This window comes from Microtus pennsylvanicus, chromosome 19 (genome assembly GCF_037038515.1).
Source record: "Microtus pennsylvanicus isolate mMicPen1 chromosome 19, mMicPen1.hap1, whole genome shotgun sequence".
Taxonomy (NCBI): Eukaryota; Metazoa; Chordata; class Mammalia; order Rodentia; family Cricetidae; genus Microtus; species Microtus pennsylvanicus.
Genome location: NC_134597.1, coordinates 3,587,342 through 3,603,392, shown reverse-complemented (window position 1 = coordinate 3,603,392; position 16,051 = coordinate 3,587,342). Strand labels below are relative to the sequence as shown.

Below are 16,051 nucleotides of genomic sequence, written 5' to 3'. Positions count from 1 at the left end.
CCTTGGGGCCGCTAGCAAAGACTAGGCAGTTCTCACAGAAAACACAGCACACAGCAGCAACTGTGTATGGTCGGGAAGAATGGCAAACCCACTAGGGAGAACTCTGAAACCCACATGCAGTTTTAATTAAATTCATTAAAAATGCTGTGTCTCTCAGTAGATTTGAGGGCAGATAGAACCACTTAACAATAGCCAAGATCTAATCCAGTTTGTCAGAACTAATAACAATACAGATGCAATTTCTCACGCAAGGACACATCCAGCAAGTTCACGAGTGAGCAATTGTGGTGCGTTTTTAAAAAGTAACATTGGTAAATTATTGCAAGATGTTACCAGCCTCAGACGAGGGTTGCAATTTCTAATTCCAATGAATTGATAAAAGGCGCCATTAATAAAAAGGTACATTTTGGGCAGCTGACATGGCTAATTGATCAAGTAATTTGAGTAAAAAAAAAATACAAGATTTCGCTAGGAACCCAGACAGGGATGAAGTCACTCAATTTTCCAAAAGTCAGAAAGCCTTGAAAAAAAAAATAAAAGAGGAGACCACAGAACACTTTTATGCCTAACCAAAACCAAATAAAATGATCCCAACATACAAAATAGGCGTCAGATGAGCTAACGTGACTCGAGATTTCAGCTATGTAGGCAAACCTTTCATTTTCTTACCCAAACATGCCAAGCCAAGGATTACCTAAACAGGGCACGTAGGGAGCTCTGCTCTTCGGTATGTTGTCACTGGGAGGGAGGGAAGGGAACATTTCCCCCAGCTCGTCACATCTCACCATTGCTCGCTAAGGTCATGTTTAACATAGCACTTGAATCTTGAGATCTGGCTTATGTTAAAACCGAGTAAGAAACAAACGGTCCCAGATGAGCGCACATTTACCTAAGCTGACGCCTGAAGAACGGTCACTGGGAGGCGCATCACCGTTAGCCCACCCAAGGATCCCCACAACAGCCCAAATCACTACGTGTTGAGTCCCTCTGACGACGACGGATGCGCGAAGAGCTGAGGACCTCTGTGTACGAACTGAGAGGCGGGGGCAGAAGCTGCTCCTGCCAGCTGCCAGGTACTTGATAGAAATACTTGGAGAAATGTAGCGTGTCTGCCAGTTTTTGTCTTCCCTAAGCTCATTTTCCAGAGCCCTCTTGGTCCATTTCAGGAGCAGAGTTGATATACACACATTGCCTCAACCTTCTGCGCAGCCCTATCTCTGAAGTAAAAGTTCCAGGAAAGTCACTTTCCTATCATTTCCTTATTCCAGACTCCTATGTTCTTAACAAAAGGGTTGACAAGAGATATGGACGCTGCCGTGATAAACAAATCAAAGCCGCTACTCTGAGAAGCACAGAAGAGAGTGTATGAAATAGGAAGGCAAGGGTATTTTAAACTATCTCCTGAAAATAGGAAAATAGAGACGCTTGTGATCTTACGAGAGGAGATCCCTTACCAAGGGAGCCAGGAGACATTATCCAACTAGCAATACCGGAGGCAGTTCTCACCCACAGAACAGCTAATAAATTACAAACTCACTTACATTTCATGTTTTTTTTTCTTTTCCTTGGAACTGTTATTATCCAGGGTATTATCCTACGGGTCGCCCTATGCCTGATTCAAACTGCTCAGTCAGGAAACGCGAGTAGGCCACCAGAGGCGCCATGCGACACTAGAGAATCATCAGGCCTAGGGGACTTAGAAGTTATTCTCACTTTATGAAAACCACCATGTTCGTCTTGTTTCTCATCACACAGAAAAGAAAAGGTTTCGCCCTTCAATACACCACATTCGTGGCGAAAATGACCACTTGCTCCATTAGCCCCAAGGACATAAATTTCACAGAATACTGCATGCTAAAATTTCTAGATTTTTGAAAAAACTTAGTTCTTCTTCTGAGTCTCCAAACAGTTACTTATTAAAAGGAAGGCTCAGCCATATATATGTTTCCTGCAACGAATCACTGTAACCGGAACCCTGTGCTGACAAGACTATAGAAAATCTTATTTCATTCTTTCCCTTTCTGTTCAATTACTTAGTTGTGTATATTACCTTTATGATGTTCGCTTCTTTAAGACTATAGATGACATTTATTGTTATTCTTAAGTGGATGAAATAAGTACTTGAGTTAGAAGTAAGTCCAAAGTAAAAATGCAAGGAGGTAGGAGTAAAGACATTGCCCACTGAGACAGGGATACAAGCCTTAATTGTTTCCTTGAAGGAGGTACCCTCTCCCAGGCACAGGTGAGGCAGGCCTCCCTTCCTGTGGGAAGTCTTGATTAGAACTTGCAGATGGTACTTTGTACTCTTTCCAGGCGCCGTGGTTCCCCTAAAGGAAGATCAAACTTTCAGCTTTGTTTTTCGAATCTACCATGGAGATAAGCCTTGCCTATCTCAGGGAGTCTGGGCTACAGCTTAGGGTAGAGGAATAGAGTAGCAGGAAGCCAACAACATCTCCCTAGCTGGCCTTCAAGAGGAAGAAGCATTGAACATGGACGGCAAGTGTGTTCAGTTGGTAGAATTCTTTCTCACCCTGAGGGAGGCCTGATTAAGACTTGCAGGCTATGATCCAAAGACTCATTTTAATAGCACTATCCTTTTCATCCCGAGCTCCAAATGAACTTAGAGGACCAGGAGTGAAACAAGCAAAGGCTGAGCCACCTTCATTACCCCCAGTAAGGCATGAGTGGAGAAACCGGAGCTACCTGAAGGTGCGTCTGTACACGGGGTTTCGTTCTCCAGAATCTAGACCTTGGGGTAGCTCATATGCAGTGGACTAACCCTTTCCATCACGCTACTCTAAACCATCTGGAGACCACAAATATGAAAAGATCAACTTCCCTCTTCTTAGAAACAGTAATGAATCATTTACATCAAATAAGGAGTATTGGCCAGCAATTTTTGCCTACTATGCTTCCTACAATTCTATCTGTATGAAATGAAAAGTTCAGGATCTAGCTACTCTTGGGCAAGCTCTTCCCTCTGGAAAGCAAGGGGAGAGTGGGCATTTCTCCCTTATGATATTATCACAAAGCCTGTTTCTTTAAGACAATTTCAGATTTAAACGTTTGACTGCTAAAAGAGGACCACACGAACCTCTGGCCTCCTTTCCAAGTCCTTGGCTCTCTCTCCCTTACAACTTGCTTGCTTTATGCCACAAGAGCTAAGTATACCTGTCTTCCTACTTTTCCAGATGTCATCGTTTCTTCTACTTTAAAAAAATCCTTTAAAGTTACGTTTTGTTTACTTAGAATGTGCATATGCGTGTACATACGTGTGTGTGTGTGTGTGTGTGTGAGAGAGAGAGAGAGAGAGAGAGAGAGAGAGAGAGAGAGAGAGAGAGAGAGAGAGAGAATGTGCCATTAATGTGTGTGATGTGTGTATACTAAATCCTCCCTTCCACCATGGGAGTCCCGGGGATGGAGCTCTGGTCATCAGGCTTGTTGACAGAAAATCTTACCTGTTTAGCAATCTTGCCTGCCCTTTCTGATAAACATTTTTAGATTGTATTTGCTTATTGTGTTTGGGTGCCCTCCTTTATTTTTGCCTTTCTTATGCTCAAATCACCTCTTCTCTTCCTTAGCATCATCAGTCTATAAGATGTGTTTTTGTTGAAGACTTCTAATCCTAGTCGGTATGGTATAGACGTCAGAGGGTCAGAAAAGCAAAACAGTCTGCCCTGGGAGTTTTCTAAAAGCAAAATCATTGAAAATCCATCCTTATCTGCTTCTAAATAAAGTGTAAATAATGCAAACTCTGCCCAGGCAAAGCACTAGGTCAGAACAGCGCTTGCTAATAACCCTGCTTGTTTCTCACCGTGTGTTCGTGAAGGCAGCCTTCAGTTAGAGAAGGTGGGACCACGTTCCAGAACCTGTCTCCCAGGAACTGTCATTCGTGACTTGTCTCACGTGACCGAAGATGGACTCTATTCAGGTCTGCCTCGTGTCCTCGTTTTCTGAGGTTCTTGATGCCGCATGACCCCCATATGTCGTATTTTCTGTTGTCTTAGGGTTTGGGTCAGTTTTCCCACCAGAGCATCATGTTCCTGGTACTGTAGTCGGCTCCTTTGACATTTCTGCAGAGATCACTGCATTTTCTCCTCTCTCTCTCTCTCTCTCTCTCTCTCTCTCTCTCTCTCTCTCTCTCACACACACACACACACACACACACACACACGGGCGCGCACGTGCATTTCCTCCAGGGGGCGCTGTGGTCTCTATCCGTACTCCATCTCACCACTTGCCAGTGTACTATAGCGATATGTATTTGGTGCTCTGAGTTTTCTTTGTATTTTGTGATTCTTTTGTTCCACTATAATTCTTTACGTTAAGTGAACATTCTCTAATGTAGCAGGCTAATTTTTAAATGACTTTTCACTATTATTTTGAGCTATTATCACAGTGGTAGTTCTAAAGCTTATCACGTATGTTATAACTTCAAATTCCTATTAACATAATTCCAGTGAAATATAGGAATGTCATTCCTCCGTATGTCTACTTCCTTTGATCCCTTTTGATGCTGTTATTATATACACAGTGTATCTACAAATGTTGCACACTCAGGAATGCATTTATAATTGTTTCTTCCTAGGACTTTACATACATTCGAGAAGTTGAGAGAAGAAAGGGGAGCAATTGTGTTCTTACAGCTTTTGTTATTTAACATTCATTGTTTCCACTTCTGGTTCTCCTCATTTGTTCCCGCAGCTCTAGATTGCCTCTTGGTGTTACTTCCGCAAACGCAGCTCCCGCTCCCTCCTTCCCAGCTCCTTCTTGCTGCTTTTAGAAGGCAGATTGTATTTCTATATATTATCGGTCCAACAGCACAAATGCAGATGTCGTGTTTATACAGCTGCTTCTGAAATCAGTTAGAACTTAGAAGAAAAAGCATTTCTGGTCTACATGCCTTCTTTCTTTTTCCTCTGTGCACTTACCCTACTGTTCGGGGCCACCCGCTCTCAGGCAGGGGAAGCTCCTCTAGTGCTTTTATTTTACTCCTTTAGCTTTGGTGCTGCTAAGGATAAACCAGTGTGTTAATAGAATCCCGCTGAGCTCTCTAGGTCCTCAACACAGGCACATAAATACTTCCTGTAAAATGGGTCTGCAGCAGCGAATAACCTTAGTGAATTGTTGACAGACACGTATTTTCTTTGACTGTTTTCCCTGGTGGTCTTCTTGTCTTTGTTGTTTCTATTACAGGGACAGAGGTCAATCCTTTCATGGATTCCTCTTTAGGTAAAGATTCATTTTTAGGCTGCTTCCAGGACCACCACAACCACCACCACCACCACCATATCTCCTCCTCCTCCTCCTTCTTCCTCTTCCTCTTCCTCTCCCTCTCCCTCTCCTTCTCCTTTTCCTTCTTTTTGCTTTTAGCATTCATACTGTGAGCTGCTTCTCGAACTATTTATCCCATCGGAAACCTGCTGACTGTCTTGGGTTTTAAAGTGACTCATCAAATCTGAAATGTATCCACCTATTAGTATGTTTGGTTTGTTTTGCTTGTCATGTTCTGTGTTGGAATATGTTCATGTCCATGTGTATGCCTATGTCCATGTGTATGAATGTGTGTATGTATGTGTGTGTGTGTGAAGGTCAGAAAACAACCCAGAGGTTATTCCCTAGAAACTTGCCACCCACTATTCCTACCTTTCTTTCTTTTTTCCTCCCTCCCTCCCTCTTTCCCTCCCTCCCTCCCTCTCTTCCTTCCCTTCCTCCATCCCTCCTTTCCTCCCTCTGTTTTCCCCTCCTCTATATTCACTGGCCTGGAACTTGCTGTGTAGATTAGTCTGGCTGACCAAGAAGCTCCAACGGCCTGCCTGTCCCTGCCTCCTCAGAGCTGGGATTACAAGTGTACGTTGCTCCTCTCAGCTTTGTAGGGTCATTCTGCAGGCTCTCCTCTACCTCCAGCCCTCCATCTGTTATTTCTTTTAATATTTTCTACTCCTATTTCTCTTAATAGCCTTCTAGAATTCTAATAACATATACAGTGATTCACGATGTCTGTTTGACTACATGTAATAATTATGCCTTCTTATGTAAGAATTATTTTCTTTAGTTTTTTGAAAACACACACACACTCGCGTGCACACACATCCGTGCAGGCATGAGGTCTTTGCTAAATCCACTTCGTTGTCGTCACAAACAATTCTGTTTTCTGCTTCTCCCTGGGTCAGACTTTCTAGTTTCTTCCAACCTAGGTTTGATAATGTAGCAGGAATACGTCGTAACCCTGCAATGGTGGCAGGGCCTTGAACTCTTTGCTTTGTCCCTGTGAACAGGAGTTTCCTTATAGCTGAACCGGGAGCGGGGAGGAAATGAATGACCGGAGTCAGACCAGGATTCCTGCTGTTCCTACCAAATTTTCATAAGCTTTTTTGAAGATTTTTTTTTTCCTTTGCTAAATGTTATTTCTACCGTTTGCAGAGATTTTAACTGAGAGCGCGGGATGGCCAGAGCATGTCGTCTCATGCAGAAGCGGGGCCACTGCAGGCTTCTTGAGTCATGTGCTCATGGGAGGCTACCTGCCAGGAAACAAAATCACCTGGGAACTTCAATCACACGGACTGCTCCTATTTTCTCCCTCTGTGTGCATGTAAACATCCTCCTCTTCATTTTAGCGTCAAGTGAGGTTATGCTTGAGAATTGTTTGTATGTTTTTTATTTGTCTAAATACAATTTTGGGCTTTTGGGGGCATTCAAATGCCAATAAGGAACCTAGAATCTTTAATAGAGGAATGAGAATAGAACACTAAAGTAAAATTCAACTTTTTTTTTTTTAAATGAATCTTGAAACCCCATTAGGTAGACATCTAGGCCAGGGCTATGTAGAAGACAGGACATCAAATTAGGGTCTGAAAACAGTGAAAGCCAGGAAGAGAAGCGAGTTATGAAGAGGCAGATGGCAAATTCTCCCTAGAACAATTGGCAAGCCATGCCCCCCAAAAAGATCACCTTTCCCCAACTCCATCTCCCTAGAACAATTGGCAAGCCATGCCCCAAAAGGAGATCACCTTTCACCAGCTCCATCTCCATAGAACAACTGAAAGCCTTGCCAAAAAAGGAGATCACCTTCACCAGACTGTGAGTCCATCTCCAGGCTGTGCCACAGGGTACCAGCATCCATTTGGTCAAAAGACAGCCAATGTCTGCCAAGGACCAGCCAAGGCACAGCGCTTCCTGTTGCTCTACCTCCATGTAGGTTAAAGGACCATGTAAACTCCATGTCTCCTCTACACTAGGCTGTGAGGTTGGGGAGGAAAGAGGAAAGGTGATGTCTTAGGAGAGTCTGAACACTTCTACCCAAGACAAATGGATCACACTAACAAAGCCTGCTTAAAAACCAAGAATGGAGTACGGTTGTCTGTTTAATACACTTTCCTTGACAACCAGTAGTGTTATAGACAGCTGCAGACAAAATAAAAAAGCCGAGTTCTCTCTGCAGTCTTGATTTATAAGGTGAGTAAATTCTACAGCAACACTCTATCCCGTAGTGTATATGAAAATACCGCACACATAATAAATATTATTTTGCTTGTCGCCTCTCTTTTCCTTTTCTTGCACCACAGAGATCATTTTTTAATATATGTCTATTTTCAGTTACCCAGCATCTAAATGCCCTGTTTAAGAGAGGATCTTTCCAGTAGATCATGTGGAGTCACAGCACGCCCAGACACTGTGGAAGCTGGATGTGGGAAGGCCAGTGTGTGGGGTCCTTGCCTCCATTGCCTCTCACTGCTAGCATGGGACTCGTAACTCAGGCCTACTTAATGGGCTTCCAGATGGCTCTTGAAGTCTCAAGGAGGTGCTAGAAAAGAATTGGGGAGGTTAGAAGCCTGAAAGGCAGCAGTGACTACCAAGTTTAAATTCTGAGCACAAAGGTGATGATCCGGCAAGAGGAAGGTCACGGCTTCTCACAAGGAAGGTTCAGCGGGTGACCTGCTCTTTCAGCTACTGCTAATCTGCAATGTAACGACCAAACACCATGGGCTAGATGGTTAAAGCTACAGAAATTTATCACTCATGGTCCTAGATGCTGGGAAGACCAAGTGCAAGTTTGCTGCTCAACTTAGATTTTGGTTTGGGCTTTTTCCTTGTTTGCAGACTGATGCTTTGCCCCTGTGCCCTCAAATGGTTTTCCCTTGGTGTACTGTACATGAGAAGGAAGAGATACACCGTGCCCTTTCTTTTTATAAGGCCACTAACCTTACCAGATTAGAAGCAGGGCCTCACCCTTATAACTTCTTTAAACACTATATTTTTTTCCCCAAAGGCCCTGGTCATTTCAGCCTTCAATACTGGAATTTTAAAAACATGTTACTCTTCAGCCCATGGCAGCTGCTGCCTAGCTTTCCACCTATTTCCAACCAAATTCTCTGGCATTTATATCGGTTCTGTGAAGTATCTCCTATCTTCAGCCAAAGATTATTCTCTGTTCAGCTGAAGCAGACTTCATTTCTATTCCGGCAACCACAAACCCAGACATTACTTTGAGAGCTAGTATCTGAGTAAAGCCATCAGGGAGCTGGTGGGGGTGATGGATCCTTGCTGGTTTCAAAGATGAAGGCTCAGAGTTCTTGAGAGGGACTCCATCAGTTGTAACAAACAGCGAAGCAATTGTCCCTCTGTGTGGATCTTTAGTGAAGGAGCCACTGGAAGAAGGATTTGAGGGATCAAGTTGTCACTGCTGAGAGTTGTGTAGATGGGAAGAGGAACATGAGGGCACTGGGTAGAGGTGGCTTCTTCTGCTGGAGCTTGGGGAGTAGATGACAGGCTCAACCCTCTGTTTTAGATCAAAGCATAGGTCCAGGACTTCCAATTATTTTCAAACATATCTGTAAAAATGTTTTCCTCAAACACAGAGTTTAAATTCTGTGGGTCCCTGGGTAACATCTGCTAAGTTGTCAGTGCCACCAGGTGAGTTACAAGAAAGTTACAACAATAATTGGAACCTAACAGCAAATGGAACAGAGAGGGAAAGTATCAGAGTGGGCATACCCCACCCCCCGTACACTTAATACTACTTCACGTTGAAAGTTTTGTGTCTTCCTTTTATCTTTTTCACAATACACCAGCTGACTCTACCACCAGGTCTGACCATCTTGTCCTGAGCATGGGGCTCCGGGCTTGCAGACCTGGAAGCGTGACACCGTCAACACTCAGTTAAGGTATATTCAAAGGGAAAATGGGGGAAACATTTGCAAATACAGTTATTTTCCAATTCTTAACCTTTGTTAACAATAGGACTGGGGCTTCTACAGCCTGTATTCACTTAAAGGACATTAATATAGGTAACAAGTGTCAAAATGGAACTATAAGGAATATAAAATAAAGCATATATCAACAACCCTCTATAATTGCCCGTTCTCTAAAGATCAGAGTGAAAAATAAAATTCATTTGTCATCTTACTAGCGACTTTCAATTCGTACCCAGATGCCACTGTGACTCATCAACAAACACTTGACTGTTCTTTTATGTGGAGGCCGGGACTCTTAGGAGCCGGCCACAAAGCTGGAGTCAAGGTTTGTTTCCTTCTAAGTAACTGTGAGTTATTTCATGACGGGCTTCCGTTGAGAACTGTGTCTAAGAACCGCTTGATTTAAAATGTCATATTACAAAAGAATTATTTCCCTTTGTAGTCTCTGGAAAATAACCTTATTGGGGACTCTTTCAAAATCAGAGCGTATACTTACGAGGCTAAAGGTCTGAGAAGAGCTGTAACCAAGCTGTGGGAAAGCCAGCCATCCGTCTTAACTGTTGTTACTCACGGACTCAGGGAAGGAAAGAGAAGCCACGGAGGCCAAGATAACCAACATGAGAGCTGGTGCTCTGTTTGGCAGGGGGAAATGGAATCCTAGTGAAAAAGGAAACCTGGCAGGCTCCCGTGGAGGCCACTCTGATCTCAAAATGAAGCTTATTTGGGGCATATCTGAATTATCCTGCTGTGTACAACTGTCCTTTGGTCTAGCCATCTAACCCTGCTTGATATGGCTGATCTCATAAAAAGGAAGGGAATCCCTAACCCATTATCCCAGAGCATCCCTGCATCACGGCGATCTCCTCACTCTGGTCCTTCTCCGCAGTGACAGTGGAGTGAATCTCATGTGTGTGTTTCAGATCTCAGCTTCTAGACTTATGAAATGGTAGATCCAGGGAGACCTGGGTTGTTCAATACAAGAGCCTTCACATCTAAATCGTGGGGATTAGCTGTGCGGCAGAGACACTGAACTTTTATCTCACTGTAATTAATTTGGGTTTAAATTTAAAAGCGGGTACTAGACTCTATTGGGAAACAGTGGCACATGGATCCACTCTTTTGATCATAAAGCTAATGAAATCCAGCAATAAGTGTTTCTAAGGGAAATGAGCCTGAATTTGGACATGCTGTGAATGCAGAATAGAAACCACCGTTTTAAGACTTAGTTTATGTACAAAGAAAGAAGGGGGATGTCCCATTGAGAAGTTCATACTCATTGCTTTTTGAGAGTTGAATATATTGAAATTATGGAGTTCACAAAAATGTATGATTAAAATCACCAGTGACACCATACGATTTCATTGGGCAATATCAGACCAGACTGTTTGCCACCCCAAACAGCGACCATTTGTCTGTAGTCTGCGGTGAATGCATCCTGGAAAGGATGGGAAATCAAGGTAGAAATTTTTTCCCTACCGAGAAAATATTTTTTTTCCGGCATACAAAGGTGAAACTTCTGCCTTCCCTGGAGGCCCACTCCAGAGTTTCTCTGAAGACGTTTCTGCACAGTGAAGCTTGCAGGCTGCTTTGCCCTGCCCTGGACCAAGCCAGACAGTTCCCTGTTTCCCCATCACACCGTGAGCGGATAATGCCTAAGGACAGCCACCCAGGGACAGAAGAAACAGGGGCCCGGCTGAAAGACAAATCTTCCTTCTGTGGCATTTCCGTCAAATATCGCAAAAGCGTTGCACTTTCGCATGGGTGGCCCCTGACCCCAGAAAACACGAGGATTTCCATTCTCTCTTTCCTCAGCCTCCGGTATCTTGTGCTTCTTGCTTGTTTGAATGTCTAGTGAGTGTGATTTTGGAACTAAGCATTGTGTGAGGCTCAAAGTGGGTAAAGAACTCGGGCCCTGCTCATAGGGAAACCTCAGCCTAGGAATCAACTAGGCGTAATAAGGAGGGACCAGACTTTGAAATGGTAGGAGGATGGGATTGCCAAGGAACTGACCCTGGGACACACTCCCGAAGGAAGACACACGGAAGGGGTGGCATTCCAGTTAGGGAACGCAGCATGGCACATGCACAGAATCACACGCCTTCAGGACTGCCTGGGAAAGTCCAGCAGTTACCATTTGTCTTGGATGCAAGACATCAGAGACAGGTAGGAGGTGAAGGCAGGAAAAGGCCAATATAAAGCCCGAGTCCCCGTTTATCAGATGCCATGGAAGTACAGAGAACCTTCATTACTACCAAGAGGATGCGGAAGCATCTTCCCCTGTCCAGTTTGATCGACGGCATCCTTGCACATAAAGACATTCTCTCTGCTCCAGGGGCCATGCGGAACCTGGGGATTCCGCACCAGTCTGGAGGCGTCAGTGCCCTCAGCTGCCTGGTGCTCACCAGCCGTGTACTCATTGCAATAAACACACACAGGATTGGTTGTCGACTCAGGACCCCATGGACAGGTAGGGAAACAACATGCAAAGCCGAGGCAATTTGGCAGAGAAATATACATATTCTTTCCTTACTTGGGAATGAAAACCACATGTTTAAAATGTTTGCGGGTAGAGATAGCCTGCTCCTGATCAGAGCTCTCCGTTCTCAGCCTTCTTTGCCTGTGGCTAATGACCTAAGAGGAGAAAAGCCTAGGCTACTTGAAAGAATTGTGTTGATGGAGATCTGATTCCTAAATCTACCAAGCTTAAAAACCATTTGGAGAATTTCTCACGGCAGATCATTATGCGACAAGCTAATCCACTGAGGAGAGTACTCACTATAGCATGTGGTCAAGGAAAGGGGCCCTGACTCCGGCAAATCCCAGCCACCTCCCCTCTGTAGGAGGGTGAAGCCACTATAACTCCTGTCGAGGCAGAGAATCAATGCTCTGAAGCCTGTAGTTTGCCTTTCATTAATTTTCTGTCTTCAAACAATGAGTTACGGAGAATCAGTCAGTCTTTATGTATTACAGCTAATAAAGGGCTCGCATGGGATTTATACCCACAGCAACTGCAAATGCTACCTACCCAAGAGCCTTCCTATGCTGTCAAATTCAGCCGTCACGGGATTCCTCTCCCTGCAAGGCTGACCTTGTTACTACAACACTGGCTCAAATACCAAAGTGGGCACCATCCCAAGACTCCCATTTGGAAAGACCTGGCTGTGGACTGCCCACTGCTGCCCACTGCAAACCCTTGTGCTCCCTTCCTGCCACCTCACCTACAGTGAAAGGCGGGCCCTGGGCATCCTCAACAGCCAGGTAGCCAAAGGCCCAGGGTCCACTCTCTGTGGTGAGATGACAACAATCAAGGTTTTCTTGTTTACTTATCAGCTATTGCTTTAATACCAGGCACTCCTATAGGCTCCGGTAGCTGGCTTTGGGTTCAATTCTGTATTGTGGAATTTGAACCATTACCACAAGAAAGCTCTATGGGTCTTGTTAAAAGAACAGAGAGAACGTCTGCCAATGGCTAAGAACTAAATTCCTCCCTTCCTGCTGCTTGGACCACAGCATAATGAGGGCTCCCAACCTCTCTCCATAAAGTAATAAAGTGAACTCTGTGGGCTTTTCCTTTTGATGTATTCCAGTTTAAAAGTTTACAGTTGATGCCTTTTCATCCTGAATTTATCTCCCCTTGTAAATATTTCTGTACCATTTCCAATTTCTTAAGTATACACATTCTTAAAAATAATTCACTCCTTCTCCTGATTCAGTTCTATCACTTTATGTTAAGGGTCAAATTTGGGGCTAAATAAACATACCTCTGGGTATAGCTCTGCGAATGCCTTTGGCAGCAAATTAACTCAAACAAATGCTTTGGCTGGGCAGTGAGCCTGCTTTTTAATGATCCTTCTGCTCCTGTCTGGAGGCCCAAGGACAGGACTCCTGAAGGGTTTTCTAGGACCCTATTTTCTGCCAAGCTAATACAGGCGTCTTAATGTGGCGGTTGGTTTGTTTAAAGTTTTACCGCCAGAGGGTGCTATTCGCCTGCGTCTAAACTTTGATGTTTTACCACAGGGCTTGATAGGCCCTACCGCCAAAGGCTTGTGTTCACAGCCCTGTTACCCAGGAGACTGCTCCCTGAACTTCAAGGAACAAGATTTTTCTTCATTTGTGATGTTACGTGTTGATAGTCCAAATAGAACATCTCTGTAGCTTGCACAAACCAAACTGCTGTTGGTTTACGTCTGTTTCAGATCAAGGATGAAAGGCTAACGTATTTCATTACTTAGGATTTTGCCCAATATTTAACGGACAGCAAGAATGAACCCCAAATCCTAACATCCTCTTCCCCACACCAGTGACACAGGAAGTCAAAAGACTCTTGGCCCGGCCGTATCAGCGGAGTTACTCTCTCCAGCGGTGCAGCTGGGCTCACTCTGTTTTCTGTATACGCATCTCTCCGATTCTCACGCAGTTTTATCCGGTACACCATGCTCGTTTTTCCTTAGTCTGTCACCGTGTTGAGAACTGTATCAGGGCTCCGAGCATGCTGGGTAAGCAAGCTATCCCCAGCATGGTATTGCATTTATACCAGGAAACATTAAGATTGATCAGTTTTAACTTTTCTTATTGTTGTCCGTATTCGTTCCGTGTCCTGTTTCAGTGATAAAAATGCCTGACAAAAAGCCACTTAGGGGAGGGTTTAGTTCGGTTTGCAGTCTATCATGGCAGAGGGGGCACGGGAGCAGGGTCCTGAGGCAGATGGTACAAGCAACCAAAGAGGCGCGAATGCTGCTACTCGGGTCCCTTTCCCCCTTTAACTCAGCCCAAGACCGCAGTGCACCGGAGAGTGTTGCCTCTATATACAAGGGGTCTTCCTAGCTCAGCTAAGCAAATTGAGAAAATCCCTCAGACATGCCCAGAGGGATGCTCATTTTCATTAAGAGTGCAATCCCAGGAAGTTAAAAGTATGATTAATCATCGCATCGATTTTTAGTGCTTTGCACATTCCGTGTGGATGAGTAGGGAGGGAACTGCATACCCCTTTTGTGCATACCAGAAAATAAGAAGTGAAAAACTGGTATGCAGATCTCAGCAAATCCCTTCCCGAACACTGGTGTGTTGTTATGTGAACTGCCCAGAAAATCAGGGCCCATGCAGGTTTTCTGTAAAGGATTTGATCCAAGATTTTAGGCTTTGTGAGTGAGCTAAGGTCTCCTTCATGTCTATTCAACCAGACCATTAGAGCAAAAAAATTAACCATAGGTGCAAGTGATTGGGAGCATCTATGCCTCAGTAATAGTCTATCTTTAGAAACGGTTTGCTACTCCTACAAATGGTGAGGTTTTTTTTTTTTTTTTTAAGATTTTGATTTTTACTTGTGTGTGTGCGTCTTTATGTATGGAGTGTGTGCACATACTTCAGAGGACACAAAGGGCATCGGATCCCCTGGATCTGAACTTGCGGGCGGTTGTGAGCCACCAGAGCTGGGTGCTGGCTCTCCGCAGGAGCACCATGCACTCCTAATTTCCGAGCCATCTCTCCGCTCCCCAAATGCCGGATCCTGAGGCATTCTTGCTAGCACCATTTGTGAAAGTGTCTACTCACTGCTTTGGTGATTTCTACCCTCCTCACATAAACATAGAAATGACACAAAGGTTAGACTCTTAAAGGTTCATGGATTTCTTGGAGGAATAGCAAGGGATTCCCTCCGCAGGCCTTCCAAAATCAGAAAACTCAGCTGCGGCTTTCTAGATGTCATTCTGTTTACGTGCTAGGAAGACCCTTGGGATGTGAAGTCAACATAAAGGATGTTTTCCCCTGACAGTTTCTGCAGTCGCAGCATGCAAAGAAGACAAAAGCCGTCGTTTACCTTCAGACTGATGCGTCGCAAGAGGAGTCTGTGTCTCCTTGGAGTAGGATACTACTTCCCTCGGCAGGAAATCCACCTGCGTGACCTTCGATACACCCAGCTTGTGCAGTCTTCTTCTGTAAGGAGCAAAGGGCAGACACTCAGAAAGGCGATGTCTTTATTTCAAAAGACCCGTCAGTTCTGAAAACACAAAAATAAACAAACCTAGATACCCTCAGCCTCTCAGTACAGTGTTAGGCGCATGGCCCCGGAGTGGAAACATGGCCCTAATTGGATGGGTGATGTCACGTGAGACTCTCACAATGCCTCTCCCCTGTCCTGCCTGTAAACTGAGGTCCTTCTCCAGCTCAGGTGAGTCTTCTATTCTGAACATCTCTGATTATACTCGGATAACATGCTTACAGGGAGTTCTTGTTCGCAATGTAGATTCTAGTTTCTTGGGTAGGAGAATTTTCAGGTTTGAACAGTGGGTGTATTCCACGCTGGAGTAACACACTGTTTATGAAAGCAGAGACAGCAAGAACCCTATTCTAAGGAAGAGGATAACAGGTCTCATTTATCCAGGAGAATGCGCGACGTGTGAACGAATGTGTTTGCAAAGCACACTAAGATAATCACAAACGAATGAAAAGAACAATGGGCTCAGGCGAATAGAGTCCCAGTTTAGTTACCCCAAACGAACTGTGGACATGCGGGGAATGATTTCTGAATATTTCTGTAGCATATCCAAGGTTTCCAGATGTCCGTCCACCCACTACATCATCCGACTTCATGACATCTCTAGGAAGTGCTGGATGTTATCTTCCCTACATTATAGATGAGGAATTCAGCTCCACTACCCAATACCTGCAATTTACAACTGGTGGAACCAGGGTTAAAATCACACTGACCCCATGAAAGCAGATGCTATTATTGACCAAAGTCCTGATCCTATGCTTCAGCTAACCCACGTCCTAACTAAGGTTCTTAATGGGGACTGTGAGTCACCTCCCAAGTTACCCAGAAAATAGCCACGCGTGGAGACATCATCATCCATGGGAAA

At 44.4% G+C, this 16,051-nt stretch overlaps 1 protein-coding gene across 5 annotated transcripts in view; it reads right to left on the bottom strand.

Moving 5' to 3' along the window:
* Positions 1-16,051, bottom strand: part of Dync1i1 (dynein cytoplasmic 1 intermediate chain 1) — a 292,628-nt gene that overhangs the window by 202,705 nt on the left and 73,872 nt on the right. For all 5 annotated transcript variants that reach the window (XM_075953462.1, XM_075953459.1, XM_075953461.1 and 2 more), the window contains one exon: positions 15,010-15,125. In XM_075953462.1, the coding sequence (XP_075809577.1) occupies positions 15,010-15,125 (116 nt within the window). The remainder of the gene's footprint in view (positions 1-15,009; positions 15,126-16,051) is intronic.